At 48.8% G+C, this 16,933-nt stretch overlaps 1 protein-coding gene across 1 annotated transcript in view; it reads left to right on the top strand.

The window, feature by feature from the left end:
• The first annotated feature begins 1,959 nt into the window (after nt 1-1,959).
• MVB12B (multivesicular body subunit 12B) overlaps nt 1,960-16,933 on the top strand; it is a 176,413-nt gene continuing 161,439 nt past the window's right edge. The window contains exons 1-2 of the mRNA XM_059410797.1: nt 1,960-2,119; nt 7,555-7,677. Of these exons, the coding sequence (XP_059266780.1) occupies nt 2,084-2,119; nt 7,555-7,677 (159 nt within the window). The 5' untranslated portion in view covers nt 1,960-2,083. The remainder of the gene's footprint in view (nt 2,120-7,554; nt 7,678-16,933) is intronic.

The raw sequence follows: 16,933 nt of genomic DNA, 5'->3' as shown, positions 1-16,933 counted from the left end.
CCTAGAATTGTAGTGTTTGCCCTGGGCTCCTGGATGCCCAGCCTGGCGCTGTCATTGTAAGGGTTCCACAGGGCTGTTCTTGCTGTTGCCTTTGATGCTTTGTGTGCTTTTCCTAATCCAGTGAAAGAGGGGCAGTTTTGAAAGGATGATGGGAACTTGCTCCTTCCTTCCTTCCATCTACCCCCCCATAATCCATTTATTGAGCGCCCACTGTGGGCCAGGCACTGGGTGGACATAACACCTTTGAACAACCACTGTTCTCCTGGGGCAAGGGTGCTTTAACCTTCTGAGAGGCAAGGCTGTGTGTTTCTGTATGTGTGTACACACGTATGTGCGCATACGTGTGCTAAGACCACGTCCTTGGTGACACGCAGGGCTTCTCCGTGACAGCAGCTGTGTGGCTAGGCGGTCGGGGAAAGTTTGGGGAGAATGTGACCTGGATTTTGAATGGTGGGGTGGGTGTCGTAGGGGAGGAACTGGGTGCTCTGGGCTGACCTGTTTGGGGGAGGGAGAGACTGAAGGATTCATTCGGAGGCTAGTCCCCATGGATAATTGCACTCAGGTTTTTGTTTCTGTTCATTCATTCATCAAACATCTAACGAACACCTGCTGTCTTGTACTCTGAGTTCAGACTGTGGACCAGCTGTTTGGCCGTCACCTGGAGCTTGTTAGAAATGCAGCTTCTCGGGCCCCATCCTACACTTACTGAATCTGTGTCTCTGGGAGTGGGTTCAAGAGTCTCTTTTAACACACTCTGCAGGTACCTCACACTTGCTCCTGTTTGAGTCCCTGCTCCCCAGTGTTGCATTGTCCATCATCGTCATTGCGAAGTCTCCCTCGCTGCTTACACAAAGGCTCCCTGTAAATATTTGTGGGCTTATTGCTATGTGCCAGGTCCTGCAAGGTACTGGAAATGTGGGAGATGCTTCAGGGGGAGGAGGACACGTTCAGCCAGGACACAGGCTGGCAGTAGCCAGCAGGACACTAGATGCACACCTCTGAGTCTCAGGAGAAAAGTCAGGGCAGTCGAGGGATTTTGGAAGCCATCAGCATACAGGTAGAAAAATTAGATGCCAAATATACATGAAAAGAAACTCTCAAGACCCCTGTGAAAGTTGGAGAGGAGGGTGGTGGGGATGAGATGCCTGGCTGACCTGAGCCAGGTGTTCTGATGATTTCCCACCCGGCGGCCCATTTGCTTGGTGCTGAGGCACCATATTGGCATTTTTACTCTGTAAACCGGGGTAAGGATGTGACTTACCTTATGTCACTGAACATCAAGAGAGCACGTCTCCTGGGTCCTTTTGGGTCCATTTTTAGAGCACCTGCCTTCTGTGGGGTTCTCCTTCTTCCTTCTCTCCCAGGGACATATGGCACTGAGACTTGATGGGAAGCGGCAGGGCTGACCCTCTTTTGCAGTGTTTGGGGGCAGGTGGGGGCACAGTGGGCACAGTGTTCTGGAGATCGCCCCCCGCCCCTGCCCCGCTCCCCAGCACTAGGTTCACTGGCTGTGGAGAGTCTGGCCTGTAAGGGGCAGGACTTTGGCTACCGCAGGGCCATAAAACTTGATCCTGGATTTATTTTTGGAGAATGAACTCTGGGATCTAGCCTTGCACCATATGCGCGGCAGCAACATGAACTCTAGGCCTGTATCACATGATTTGTGGAAAATCTGCTTGGTGTACAAATGGTTAATAGAAATCTCTGCATTAGTCAGATAGAATGGGTGCGTTTATACACCAGATTCTTTTATTAGAAGTAACAGGCCTTTACTGGAGAAGAGGAAGTGCTCGCCATTGTTAGTTCCCTAGCTGGAAAATTCTTTGTGATCTAGGAGAGCTTAGAAAAATATTTGCTTTAGTGTACTAATATCTTAGCAGCCTTCCCAGCAGCCTCTGGTCTGTGGCCACCTGACCATACTCAACGAGTTTGTTAGAGTCATTTGGCTTCTGACGGGGAGAGTGGTCCAGACCAAGTGCAGGAGGCCCCAGGATGCCGTTCTGAGGTTCCATAGCGGACGCCTCTCCGCCTGGGGACTGTCCTCCATGAGTAGCTCCAGGAGCCGGCTGGCCTTGGGTGCTACATGGACTCAGGCCATGGCCTGCCATCTCCCGAGGAGGTAGGTCTGCACCTTACCTGCACATAGGCAGCCCGGTCTGTGTGTTTGTTTGTGTGGTGGTGTGTGTTGGTGAAGCCTGGCCATGGCCTCCCTCCAGTGGGAACAGGGCCGTGTCCCTCCATACCTGCTAAAGATTTGTGGGTAAAAAGGTGACAGTAATCATGGGGCCAAAGGGGGCATGGATTCTTGCAGACCACTGCTGCCGCTGGGAGACAGGCAAAGAGCTGCCCCACGATGGGTACAGCAGCAGCTCTCATGGCAGGGACAGCCCGTTCTCAGTCTCCACCCCCTGCTATTGGTCAGGTTTCCACGGCAAGTGAAATATTTACCCACTGTCTTCCCCCAGCCCCACAAGTTGGTGGATGTGGGCAGACAGTTTATGTCTTTTGTGCCCTTGACTTTGGATTTCAAACAAACGGATTGCAAGTTCATCCTTCTGTAGGGACTTAATTAATCCACTGGTTTTGTCATTTCAATTACAGTAGCCCAATTTAACCTACACCCCCCATACTTTGAAATTACTCTTCTCAAAAGTTGTGTGCGAGTCACGCCTTCAGGCCTTGGTGGGCGGCCCTGGCGCTGCTTCTGAGCCGGCCTTCCTCACCGCAGTGGGGAGGCCGAGTCCGGGTTCCTGCTGCACCTCCTTTGATGGCACACCCCCTGCCCCCCTGCAGTTGTTGCCCCCCGATCCACCCTGCTGCTGGAAGGGCCTCAGTGGAGAGAGGTCTGAGCTCTGTTAGTTGGGTTTTGATTTCAGTACAGGAGTTGATAAAACGAGATAAACCCCAGGCTCACAGGGCCGGGGAAATTAAACAGAGATGATATCAAAGTTCCCCTGAGTTTTCAACTGTGATACAGTAGCTTAGTTTTCTCCCAGACTGGGGCCGGGAGGCACGCCTTTGATTCTGAAACAATATTCAGCATCAGTTAAGCCCAGCACTGCTGACTTTTAGGGATTAAGCACACTGTTGTAGTAATTCTTTGATCAGCTACAAGGGAGCAGTGTGCTGTCTGTATGAGAGGCTTTTTAGTTAAAGTTCATTTCTCTGTGAACCTGGGATGACAGCATTGCCAAGGTGCTGCAGGGCTGGGCGCGGGGGCCTTCCCCAGTGTTTGCAGCACTGCAGGCAGAAGCAGGAGGCGGTTTTTCTCCTCCCCGGCCTTGTTGCATAGTATTCATTGAGCATGACATGGGAAAAATCCTCCTGGCCTGGAAACATACCTCACCCTAACTGAATCTTTGTTGCCCCAGTGTGTACATGCAACACACACACACACACACACACACACACACACACATACACACACACCCCACAGCACATTCATACATACTCTCCTGCCTGGCGGAGAAATCCTCTCGGGGCAGACATAGGAATAGCAACCCCCAGCCTCGGAAATGATATAGTGGAGCCTGGCCATGCACCCAGGGTAGAGACTGGGAGGGCAACTGGGGCCAGATAACCTACAAGGTTAAATGAGGAGGACCAGCTCAAGATCATTGTTGCCACTGCACTCTCCGTGGGCCCACGAGCAGACGTGCCTCCCAGGCGCCATCATCACCTTGATTCCTCACCTGGCATTTCCTGAGAACTGGCTTAATTTCAGGTTGGTTCAATTTTATAGTTCTGAGAAATCTCAGCCCCCACTGTCTTGTCATCTAAAATCCTGGTCAACTTTTGGCTCTCCCTGTGGAGACTCTTGCAGACTCCCTTGCAGCCGCAGCTGGGATGGTAGAAGTTGCCTTAAATTGGCCCCCCCTCCTCCTGGTGGGCCTCGCGACTTCCAGTTGGTAATGGAGCCCCTGTGTGCTGTCGATTGTGCGTATACAGTGCTATACATCAACCTATTCCCTCCTGTGCGGCGCTCGGATCTCCCTCATTAGGCCTAAATTTACCTCCGTCCTACACAAACATGGCCTTAGCTCATTTTTATTGTTGTAAATTATTTATGAGGGAAATGTTGAATCTTGAAACTGAGGTGTGAGGAAAATTAATCCCATGTTACTTTTATCTTTCTGTACTTTTCTCCCGCTTGCTTCACTTATTGGGCTATAGCTAGAGAAAGAAGAGCTTTGGCATTTTTAAATATAATTAGTGTTGAAACTGCTTTCTCAGTTGGGTATCAGATGGGATGTTGGTCTCCAGGCACAGAGTCATGGAAAGCAGATCAGACCCGGGAAGGAGGACTAAAGGTCCGGTGGCCAGTTGCGCAGCGGCTGACAACTCTGGCCCTCAGTTTTCTTTTTCCCTCCAAAATCGGGGTAATAAGACCCAGCTACCTTCCAGGTTTGGTGTGATCATCAATCAAGAAGGGTGACCGAGAAAGCTTTTTGAGAATTGCAAAGCACTCTGCAGACACAGCGCAGGTGTGTTAGTGTGTCTGCGTGCGGTTAGGATTTTGAGATAGAGGTGGGTCTCTCGCTCACTCGGCTGCAGAGCTGCTGAGGATACAGCCAGGGCTTGCTGCAAGTAGGCCTTGGTGTTTTATGTATTAGACCAGCATTGCCTCTTGCCAGACAGGTTAATGTTGGTCTTAAACAGCCCGCTCCCCCAGCGCCCCTCCCCGGCAGATCTGCTCTGCAGGCTTGCATTAATGGCCTCTTCTCCCCTCTCAGAGGCCTGGCCTGTGACCCTGGGCGGCTGAGTACTCGGCGGTGCCATCCCTTCTGGCTCGAGGCTCCACACAGCCCGGGAAACGTGGAGTGCTAGTTAATAAATGGCCTTTTGTTAGGAAGGTCAATTGAAGTGACGGTAGAGACGCTGTTAAAAGTAATTTGCAGTCAGAAAATATGTAATTCAGGGCAAGCTGCTTTGAGTGATTGCCTCTGCCATGGATATCTTGGGCGTTTCTCATTAAAAGCTTCCTTTGCTGGTGGTGGGGCTTCCTCCACCGCCGAGCCGGCCCCGGCCCCGCGCCGCGAGGAGTCATTTGTCTGTATTTCACAAAGGCTGCCTTGATCCCCAGGGTACAGCAGCTGGGGGGGAAAGGGAAGAAGGAGACGCGCATCCGAGATGCTCTGTGCTCATGCTCCGCTGTCGCATCCTCCCGACTGCAGGCTGGGCTGCGACCGTGCGCGAATCGGCACAGGCCGCCGGCTCCTTTGTCTGCCTCAGCCGGAGGCAGCCCGCAGCCATCTTGGAACCTGCGGCTGGGCTGCCTCCCCGGTGCATTGTGGGAGCGGCGGGGTTCCTGGGAGCGGGGGGGGCCCCCACCCACTGCCCTTGACCACCGGCTTCGGGAGGGGAGAGCCGCTGTCACCCGCGCCTCACGAGGACGTCGTGGTCTGGGGACGGGAATCTGTCAGCAAATAAAATAGTTCTTATTTGTTCCCATGCTTGCCTTCTCTCTTTCTCTCACATAGTAGAGGCGGTACTATCTTAATAATAATAATAATAATAGGGTGGTGGGGTTATGGACATTGGGGAAGGTATGTGCTATTGTGAGTGCTGTGAAGTGTGTAAACCTGGCGATTCACAGACCTGTACCCTGGCGCTGATAATATGTTATATGTTATTAAAAAAATAAAAAATTTTAAAAAATAATTTAAAAAAAACCCTTGGATCTTCTTTGTTAAAGTCACAGCATGGTATTTTAGCACTGGCAGAATTTGTACATTCTGTTAATGAGTTGTTAATTGCAAAGCGTTTTGGTAACCAATAGCAGCAGGTACCCATTTTTCAAATTGCAGCAGTCTTCTTTTCATGCTACCAATACTATGGGATTTTCCAAGTGACGATACTTTTTGATTAGTGTTTGCTTTGGACTGGGCCGATGGAGATATTTAATGCTAAACCTTCTTTATTGGGGGGCATGCATGCCTATTCATTAAATAAATACTTACTTCCTGCCTACTTTGTGCAGGAATCACCGATCCTGGTGCTTTATATAAACCTGCCTGGTAAATGAAATTTGAAAAAACAGAAAATGATGCCATGGTGTGGCATGCCCTGGGCTTCCAGAAGCTCGTTTTCAGTAGGATTAAGTAAACCATAACTTAGTTTGGCTTTTGTCATGAACAGAAGTTGAGAGCGTGGCTGCTGCTAGGGGCTTCCTGGGCTTGATTGGAAACTTGGCTCAATTGCATTGACGAGTCTGTTTCTGGAGCCTTTTGTGGGCTTCAGGGGACACTGGTTACAAGGGTGACTTGCATATAGCATTCTGATTGTTCCCATTTAGAAGGCTGCAGTCATTTTTAAGAGCCTCTGCCTTTTCTGATTCTAGGCTGAGAACTAAGAATATTTCTTCTCCCTGCCTAGTTAGGCAGGGTGTTTGGTTTGTTTTAGAAGTAGTAACCAGCTTCGAGAGAGCTGGTAGACCTACAGCCGGTGGAATTTAATTGCTGCAGAAGGAGGTGGAATTTAACTTGCTCTTTTTCGCTCCTTGTCCTTTTAAAAGTACTAAAAGTCATTTACATAAGGTGTTACCTCTTTTATTTGCTTTCTGGTGCACTGCCACTCCAGCTGCCCAGACCCAGTGTTCTCTATATTCTCCTTGTCTCCTCTGGTCACATCAAGAGGCAGTCAGCAGCAGAATAATAATTCCATTTCCCCTCCCTTTCTCCCAAAGTGCCCAGCAAGAATTATGGTCATTGTTAGTGTTTAGCTTTGAGTAAGTACCCACATGACCTGTGGGATTAAACGCAACAAAGGCACCTGCCAGGCCTCCCAGGAATGGCATCTACCACATTTCTGGCCACTTGCGCTGAACCTGTGTGCCCCAGACCTGCCAGTCTCATCTGCTTTTTGTTGAGTGCCTACTCTGTGCCAGGGACTCCTCCAGGCCCTTCGTTCATGTGACTCCCTTAGATCTCACGGCAGCTCTGTGACTGTCAGAATCATGACCTCTTGCTTGCTCAAAGTCACCAGCCAGTAAGCCATGGAGCCTGGACTTGAATGCTATTCCTTTGCCTCCATTCCCAGATCACTTTCTTCCACGTGTTTGCAGAGCTCTGCCTACCGAACAGTCCGTGCTTAGTTGTGTGAGAGGGTATAGATTTGGAAGTCTGCACCTCCACACGAGATCTTGTAAGGAAGATAAGTGGACAGTTGTGTTAGTTCAGCTGTGTCTGCTTTCTCCCCAGAGAAGCTACGGGTATCTGTTCAGAAGTCAGGCAGCTTGTTGAGAGAGTTAAGAATGAATGGTTGGCTTTGGGGTTTGAGTCCAAGTTACCTCTCTGAGTAGGGACAGGCCCCCATTAACTACGTTAGCCCGGTGTTCAGAGCCAATGTGACAGAGCAGGGGTCAGAGACGATTTGAGCTCTTGATCTGAGGAAAGGGTCAGGAAAGCTCAGGGCTCCTTTAGCCAGTTCAGGTACATGGAACTAAGCTCAGGATATTTGCCCCAAGATTCTGGTTCTATGTGTTTGAGACTTTGTATCGTTCACTTTAAACGGTCAGTTTGAATTTTGTGCTGTCTTTCTTCTTTTCGGAACCAGGACCAATCCACCATGCCTGAAGTCAAAGACCTTTCAGAAGCTTTGCCAGAGACATCGATGGATCCCATCACAGGAGTGGGGGTGGTGGCTTCTCGGAACCGAGCCCCAACAGGCTATGATGTAGTAAGTCCAGATCCACTGATTCAACCAATGTTTATTCCCTGTGCTCAGGAGCCCCTGAGCCTTGTTGTAAATGTGCTCCTTCCCTCCAGGAACTTGAACAGGGAGCAAAAGCGTCACCAGTGGGAAGGTGTGGGGAGTGTCCTGGGTTGGGAGTCAGAGGACCTGGGTCCACCTGGGCTGTTACCTGGTCTTGACCTCTGTGATGGCTGTTTTCACCTTCTGTAAATCTAAACGGTTGGCTCTGTTGATTTCTAAAATCACTTCTGTTGTGAGATTTTGTGAACAGCATCCGAGAGTCTGAAAGATCCTTGGCATAGGTTTTCCTGCGTGTGTAGGTGTCACTGGTGTGTCGCCATACATTTCTATAGCTCTTTACAGTTTGCAGAGCAGTTTCCTACCTGTGAACTCATTGGGCTCTCACGGTTCCCTGGAAGGGTAGGAGGACAAGTAGCTTTATCTCCACTTCGCTGATTAAGAGAACCCAAGTTCTGACAGGCGAAGTGACAGAGGCCCAGTTCTTGGGAGTGGTGAATCGGGACCCGGGCCCCTTCCAGGTCCGCCACTCTGACTGATCACACCTGCGCAGGTTAGCAGAGCACTGGCTTTGCTCTTCAGCAGGCGTCTGTGCTCCTGTTCCGTAGCACTGACGGCTGGAATTGTTATTTTGTTGTTTCAATAGATAAACTGGGATTTGGGTCAAAGGTGCAGAGTGACATTAGGAGGGTTGTGTTAGCAGTGACTGTGGTCCCATGTTCTGAGATTCTAAGCTGGTCTTATTTTCACTTTCCTCATTTTGTTTGAGACAGCATTTTATTCTTGTTTGTTGAAAATGTGCATCAAGAATGTGTAAGAATTAAAAGAATACAAGGCTCATTAGCCAGCACTGAAAACCTGCCACCATGACTAGATTAGCATCTGATATCCCAGGGGTGGGAGGGATCCAGCGCCTGGTCCAGAAGAAGCCTAAGGCCTGATTCCTCAACCTGAACACTCGTGACATTTTGGGCCAGATAATCAGATAATCCTGTGTTGGGGCTGTGCCTCACATGTAGGATGCTTAGCAGCATCCCTGGCCTCTACCTACCAGACCCTAGTAGCATTAACCTCCCCTCCCCCAACCGTGGCAACCCAAAATGTGGGCAGACTTTGCCAGATGTCCCAAGGCGGAGATGACAGAGGGGCAAAAGCAAGCCCCATTGAGAACTCTTTGGTACCCATTGGCTCAGCCTGCGCCGGGTCCTGTGCAGGGAAGGAGAAGCCCGTTAAAATGCTCCACATCACTTTCCCAACTGTTTGAAAGCTTATAAACATTTTAAAAGTGAAAGGACAAGGGAATCTTTTTTGACAAGGATTTGAGTCTTACCTGCTGTCTGACTTCAAAGCACTGTTTGAATGTATAACTTGCCATAAAATAGAATCATTAGATATGGCTTTGTGCCATAAAACTCTTGGGGAAGCTAATAAAAATGTTCCTGATTTGAGAAGCCAAAGTGTCTTTTGATGAATTAGATATGAAGCAGCCAGTCATGAATCAGGGCAGGGGCCCAGCGCCCACGATCTCTGGGAGGACTGGCTCAGGGGTTGCTCTCCCGGGAGGGTTCGTGCAGGGGGCTCACGCCCAGGGCACGGCTCTCCACGTCTTCTTGCTGTTCTCCTTTGTTGATCTGTGTCTTTAACATCCCGCTTGTACCTTTGAGGTCGTCCTGAAAGCTTGGCTAGTGGGTGGCAGATGGCCTTTGATAGTCTGGTTTTCTGAAAGTCTTGGTAAGTCTGACAGGAGCAGAATCTATCCCTATCATTTTCTCCTAACATCTAGCTCAGGGCAGAAGAGCGCAGTGTCAAATGAGTAAAATTAATAAGCACATTTCATGATTATGCTGTACCACGCATTATAGTGAAAGGTGAGCAGGGCAAGAGGCTCCCGAGGGTCAGCCCGGCAATTACCCAGCCCCCTCCCGCAGAGATGGAGAGTGTCCGAGCTCCCTCTGAAAGCCCTTTCAGGGAGAGGGCTGGGAAACGTCTCTTCGTACTGACCGCTGGGTTGTTCTTAGATAGGATCTGGTTCCCTAGAGGTCTGACCCTGAGTTCAAGGGGAATGGGCAAGGGGTGGGGGGAAGAGAGTCACTTCCTATTCCTTTTATCGAGAGTTTCATAGAACGTCAACCTCCAAACCGAAATGTAAGGCATTTTATGGTGGCAGCCTTCCGAGATGCTTAGACCGAACTGCAGTGCCCGAGGGAGCCTGCCGGGGATTGTGGTGAGACCCCCCTCCGCCTGTCACATCTGTGGCAGGATTAATCCCTCCTGTGCTTAAGAGTATGGTCCGTACTGTGACCGCACAGCCCCGAGAGCTTGGCACAGATGGACTGCTGACCCTGAGTGGCACGGCCGCATGCCTTGTGGCTTGTTTGAAGCCAAAGATGTCACATGTGTGTTTATAAAAATTTAATTTTGTAACTTTTCTCTCTAGGTCAGGGGAAGCTTCTTAGGGTAAGGGGCTGGGCATTATTTGCTAAACTTCTCAATCTATTGTCCGTATTTCTGCAGTCCTCTGTGAAATAGCTTGCCCTTTCTGTTCCACTGCCACACTCTCAGATCTCAGAGTGACTGGTGATGATCCTCCTTGTCATCAGAAGGCTGATGGTCACATGTGTCCTTGTGACATCACCGCACCCGCGCACTGACTCTGTGTTGTGGGCACCTGGCAGTTGCTGAAGGTGGTACCTGCTGCTCTGTCATATGCGGACGGTCAGTTTTCAGCGAATCATAATGCCCTGGAAGCACTTCATGCTAAAACTCTTCGGGGCAGAATTAATCTTTGACTTTCACATCTCTCTGGGATACAGCAGCATCAGGCCGGCCGTTACTGACGGCCAGTGTGGGTGTGTTTTTATGTATTTTTGATGAAATACATCTTAATATGTCCTAACTTTTATAGCCTTTTGCTCTCTAAACAAGTGCTTACAACTCAGAGACTAAAGCCTCTACACCAAATTCATGACACAACTCTCTCTGTAACAGAAATAGCCTCCTTTGATAATATGCTTTTTGGTCTATACTTTCCTATGACAATATTCTGTTTGGACAAAAACTAACAAAACAAAAAGTCAACAACACAAAGAAAGAATAATCGAATGTTTAAGAGCATTTTAACTTAAATTGTTTATTTATCCAATCTGTTTTGTGAGTAAATACTACGTGCCAGCCAGGAACTGGGGACATAGTGGTGAGTGAAAACATCCAGTGTTCAGCCTTCACGAGGCTTACAGTCCAGAGGGAGAGGAAGAGAATTAAATGCTCACACAAATAAATGTAAAACAAAATTGTGGTAAGTGCTGGGACGGGTAGTCCTAACAGACATTATTTCTGTCAGATCCTGCTTTCCAGACCTATCCACCTTTCTTGCTAAATTCCAGGTTATGACAGCATAGACTCTCTCCTACTTACTTCTAGAATCCCTCCCTTTCTTCTCTACCCTGACACCTGCCAAATGTCTGTCCTCCAGTGTTTTCTGAGCCTCTCCCAGGGCACCGGCTCAAGCATGTTCAGGGTTCTTCAACTCTGGGTTTCTCCCCGGCCACCGCACTTCACCATTTTTATTGGTGACATCTGTGAGGCTGTCCTTGGCTGAGTACAGCTCCCTGCTAACCCTGCAGTGACTGCTTCCACCTTTCTGGCCTGAGTGGGGATGGACACTGCTTTCCCTTCTATTCCCTTCTTCTGGGACCTGCCATGGCATCCCACAGAACAGCTGAGACCCAAGTCACTTTCCAGGAGACTTTTCTGGAGCTCTGAGGATGAAGGGAATGAGAAAGTAAAACTCAGCAACTATGAGAATGTGCTACTGAGGCCCATTGTCCCCTACTTGCCCAGACTGTGCCTTCATTCTGCCTACTCCAGAACGATATCTAGATTTGAATCCCAGTCTCGGAGAGAGGAGGAGATATTTTCTTTTTCCTCTTTCCAATCTCAGACCTCCTCCATTCTCTTCCAGAGAAACCTTACCCTATATACTGGAGTCTTTATGGCACTGATCTAAATCAAGTCATTCTTAAAAAATCTCTAGGTCTACCTCAGGGAGGGCTGTGCTAGCTTTTTCTGTTGTTTTGGCCTCCCCTGATTTAAATTTCCAGAAGTCTCTGGGGATGTGTGTGTATGTCTATGGGCTTTAAAAAAAAAAAAATATATATATATATATATATACATATATATATATATATATATGGAATGGTACTATATATAAATATATAAATGGTACTAAATATAAATATAAATGGAATGGTACTATTCATACTCTCCTAGCTTTTAAAATATATTGTGAGCATAGGGAGCTCTATATTAATCTATATAGATCTATCTCATCCTTTTAATAACAAATATTATTTGGCTGTGCCAAAATTTGGCCAATAATCCCACCTGAAGGACACTTAGTTTGTTTCCAGTTTTTGTTTTTAATACGCTAAACAAGGTCCTTGCACATGTATCCTGGCATGTCCTACTAGGTCCAAAGAATAATTCTATAGGTTGGAATTACTGGGTCAGGGTATTCACATTTTAATTTGATAAACATTACTGATTGCCTTCAAGAAAGGTGACATTCTGTCAGTTTCTATTCTCACTAAAGTGAAAGTGAGTGAAAGGAATGGGGTGGGGAGCAGCAGATGAATTGACAAGAGTCTCCCCCTCCCCCAGGCTTTGTGCCCAACTTCCTGTCATCCTGGGACTTCTCCCAGTAAGGGACATTTCCGGGAGCAAGGGCCCAATGATAGCATGCACACTTGTTGTAGTGCTGGCCAACAAGAGGTCTGTCATCCCTGAGAAGCAGAGACCGTGTAGGACAAATACCAGACTCCTTCATTTGGTACACATGGTTTCCGTCTATCTTCCTGTCTCACTTCCTTCTACTAGCTTCTTCTCGGGCCTCACTGAACTTCTCACTTTCTCATGTTCAGAATAAGCAGAAACTTTATACCATCATGCCTCTGAGTCTACTTTTTCCAGAATTCCAGAATTCCTGGACCTTCGTCCCCACTTTTGGAGTAAAATTTCACCTCTCCTTCCAAACCCCATTTGAGTAGCTCCTTAGTGAAATTGGTCCTGACATCACTCATTCATGTCTTTATTCACGCATTGGTTTCACGAATATTTGTCAAGCAGCTGCTATTGTGTGAGGCCCTGGGAATCGGAGGTCTGGGGAGGTTGGGGTCCACCAGGTGGAAGGTCGGAGGCGAGGGCAGAGGTGAGGCTGGGAGGGCGGATGAGGCCGGATCCCAGCACAAAGGTATTGCCCGTTATTCTGAGGGCGATGGGGGTGGTCAGAGGACTTCAAGAAGAGATTCTTAGATGTGTGTTTCCAGAAGTTCACTTGGTGTATGCAATGAGGGGAATAATTGGAAGACATGGGTACTGGGCCCGGGGTGGGGGGAGGGTGGTGAGGCCTGGATTTGGAGGCTTCATGCTAGTGCCGGGTGTGAGAGTAGTGGCCTGACCAGTCATAGCGGAGACAGGACGTACGTGGATCTGAAGGACATGGGCATCCAAATACATACTCTTTCACGGGAAGAGACGGATTGAGTGTTGGGAGGTGGGCGCAGAGGTGGGGAAAGGAAGAGCCCCGATGATACGAGGCATCTTCCTGGGCAGCCAGTGGGCGCTGATGCTCTTTTGCTGAAAGGGAAGCATGGACAGCCAGGTGGGTTGTGGGTAGAGAAGGGCGATTGGCTCAGTTTGGGGCACACTGAGGTGTTTGTGTGATGTCCAGGCGGCAATGCTGAGGGGCCCCAGGGCTGAAGGTTGGGAGAGACCATGGGGTAACTGAGGTGTCCCTGGGAGGTGGTCCCTGGAGTGTCACACTAGGTGTGAAGGGAGCCCCAAAGAGGGGACCGGGGCTGACTGTCCAGAGAAGTAGGTGAAAATTAGTAAGAAACTGAAGGAAAATGAGTCTTTCTAGGAGAAAGGGTGGTGGTTAACGTTCACAGTTGCCTAAAGTTTAAGTAAAATGAAGCGGAAAGGTTTCTTTTTTTTTTTTTTTTAATTCTTTTTTTTTTTTTAAGATTTTTTTTTTTTATTTATTAATTTGACAGAGAGAGATCACAGTAGGAGAGAGGAAGGGAAGAGATCACAGAGAGAGGAAGGGAAGCAGGCCCCCTGCTGAGCAGAGAGCCCGATGTGGGACTCGATCCCAGGACCCTGAGATCATGACCTGAGCTGAAGGCAGCGGCTTAACCCACTGAGCCACCCAGGCACCCCATGAAGCGGAAAGGTTTCTGTTGAGTTCATACCAAGGAGGTAGTTATGGACTCGGCAGTGGCCTCAGAAGCAAGACAGGAGTGAACGGGAAGAGCCCACCTGAAGCGGGAGAGGACCTCAAAGGAAGGGAGGGACGTGGGGTCAGAAGTCTTTCTTCCTCTGTGTAAAGACAGGAAAGTGTGGAGCATGCGTAGCTGCCGATGGGAAGGACCCAGAGTGACGGAGGGCCATGTGGGGAAGGCAGGCCCATGAGCGGCCGAGGACTTGGCATCTAGATCCTGCCAGAGAAGAGCCAGGAAGTGAGGCTTGCGTGGCTCCTGCTCGCTGCTGGCGCTGGGGAGCCGGCCTTGGTCACGGGCTGTGACCAGCGGGCAGGCCTCGTGGGCAGACACTGGCCAGTCCTGCCTTCAAGTCTGCACTTCCTTGTCTCCTTTCTCTCGACTCTGCTGCTTTTCTCTGAGACTAATTAGACAACAAAACCTTTCTTAAAACTCTTGGATGTGAATAATTTATATATGCCCTAACTATATTTGGGATTTTCTAAATAATTAGAAGTTTCAGATACTTAAACTGTCAAACATGAGGGACACTGGGGGAACTCGGGGAAACCAGCTCCCCTACAGGCCAGTGGGCTGTGTCCAGGGGGCTCATGGAGGGGTGAGTTTAAAGTCCTAAGTCTGCAAATAAGGCCTTCCTTAGCAAACTGGTGAAAGAAAATAGTAATCTGCTAAATGCTGAAACAGCTTCCAGCAAGCTGATGTTTCTATACAGCGCTCAAGAAATTCTTGAAAAGTCACACACAAAGCCCAAGAAGATGGTAAAAGTATCTTATTAAAAACATATGGCGGGCCTCAAGTGGCAAACATGGGACGGAATCATATGTCCAGTCTGGTCCCAGCTGTCACGTGGCCTCCCGGATAGCTCCAGGGTCCTTGTGGCTGGAGGACAGCCAGAGCCCGTGGCCTCCCCGGAGCTCTGGCTCCATGGAGCAAAAGCAGAAGCAGGGGCAGTGGCGTCCCCCTGCTGCCTCCGGTCCCCCCCACTGCCCCGCTCCACTGTCCAGAGCGGAAACCACCACAGGCAGAGACCCACCCCATGCTGGTTTATTTTCAGAACCAGAGCTTGTTTTGAGAAAAAGCACCAGGTGTTCCTCCCTTTTGTTTTGTTAGAAAATACATTAAACTGCGAACTACTGAAAACACAGACAGCGGTCTTGTGACCAGCTTTTGGGCCGTTGTTTCCCGTGGCCTGGATTAGCAGACTTGGGGTCATGCTGGCCTCTCCCTGCATGTTTGCCTGGGCCCCGCAGAGCCCCAGCCTCTGCCCCAGGGGGTGTGTGAGAGGTGGGCCTGGCCTGCTATTAGGGTACATCTCTCAGGGAGAACGGCCTCCATCGCTCCTTCCAGGCTTCGGTCTCCCCAACTCTGCCCTTCGGTTCTGACCCAAAGCCTTCCTTCTTGGTAATGACTTGCTCCGTAGTTGGTTCGTCTAGAAGGTGGGGAGGATTTGAGAAACAGTGTGGTGTTCTGGAGCTTCCTCCTGTTCGCCAGACTTCCTCTTCACCGCTTCGAAAGGCTTCTGACAAGCCTCAGTGAGCTGGGTTAGTGGAAACGATGAGGGAGGGACTGCTGTAATTTTTCTTTTCTTTTTTTCAGTTCAACTTTTTATTTGGAGATGACTGTAGATGCCCATGCAGTTGTAAGAAGTAATATGGAAAGATCTCGCGTGTACTCATGTTCTCCCAATAGTAGCATCTTGCAAATTCTAGGAAAATGTCAACAATCAGGATATTGACACTGATATAGTCAAGATACAGAACATTTTGCTTTTAAAACATACCTGGGATTTTATTTTTATTAAAGTCTGTTGAGGCCTGCAGATCAGGAGACAAGTGCCATCGAAAAGGGAGGTTTTTACTCCCAGCTCCAGGGGGAGGGGGACACACCGCCCCACCATCACGGGAGATGGGGAGACACCAGCATGGGGCACGAGGCAGAAGGAATGAGGGGAAGCATGAGCTGGAGACTTTCTTGTGGTTTCTGTGGGAGAGGCCCGGCAGGTCAGGTCAGCAGACTTAGGACAGTCCGGTTGAAATAACTCCAGCAGGCGCTGCGCTGTCAGGGATGGTTTCTAGTCTGACAGCCTGGCCCTTGGGGACTATAGGATGAGGGGACCATGGAAGGAGCCTGGTAAAAGGAGGTAGACGGGGATGGAGACAGACTCAGGACTGGTTGGTTTGCGTATAAACATGTGCTCCCAGGCAGCCTGTCTGCTCTCTAGGAGTTAACTGACCTCCTTAACCGCGGACGAGCACTACTTCGTTCTCCATTTCTGTAACTTTCTCATTTCGGAAATGCTATATACAGGAACCATACAGCATGTCGCCTTTTGGGATTGGCTTTTTTGCTGTTCTTTTTCAAAAACAGCATAATTCCCTAGAGATTCATCTGTTGCTGTCTTTATTGCTGAATAGTATTAATTGGTGTGGCCGCACCACAGTTAGCTTAACTCTTTGCCTATTGAAGGACACCCTGGTTGTTCCCAGTTCGGAGCTATTATGAGTAAAGCTGCTGTAAATACTTGTGTATACGTTTTTGTGTGACCATGTTTTCAGCCCTCTGGGATGAATGTCTAGGAGTGAGGCTGTCGGTTCGATGGTAGCTGCAAGTTTCATTTTTTAAGAAAATGCCAAATTCTTTTCCTCTGTGGCTGTAACGTTTTAAATTCCCATTGGTAATGCAGAAATGATCCAGTTTCTCTACATTCTTTCCAGCATTTATTATTGTCACTAGTTTTTTGGGTTGTTTTTTTTTTTAAGTCATTCTGATAGTTATGTAGTGACAAGTCATTTGGTTTTTAATTCGTATTACTCTAGCGGCTAATGACATTGAACACCCTTTCCCGCATGTATTTGCCATCTCTGTGTCTTCACTGAAATGTCGCTTCACCTCTTACTCAGTTTCTAAAGATTACTTATTTATTTGACAGAGAGATCACAAGTAGGCAA

The sequence above is a fragment of the Mustela nigripes genome, chromosome 9 (assembly GCF_022355385.1).
Source record: "Mustela nigripes isolate SB6536 chromosome 9, MUSNIG.SB6536, whole genome shotgun sequence".
In the NCBI taxonomy this organism is placed as follows: domain Eukaryota; kingdom Metazoa; phylum Chordata; class Mammalia; order Carnivora; family Mustelidae; genus Mustela; species Mustela nigripes.
The sequence above is the reverse complement of the archived record's forward strand: the minus strand, read 5'-3'. Positions and strand labels throughout refer to the sequence as shown.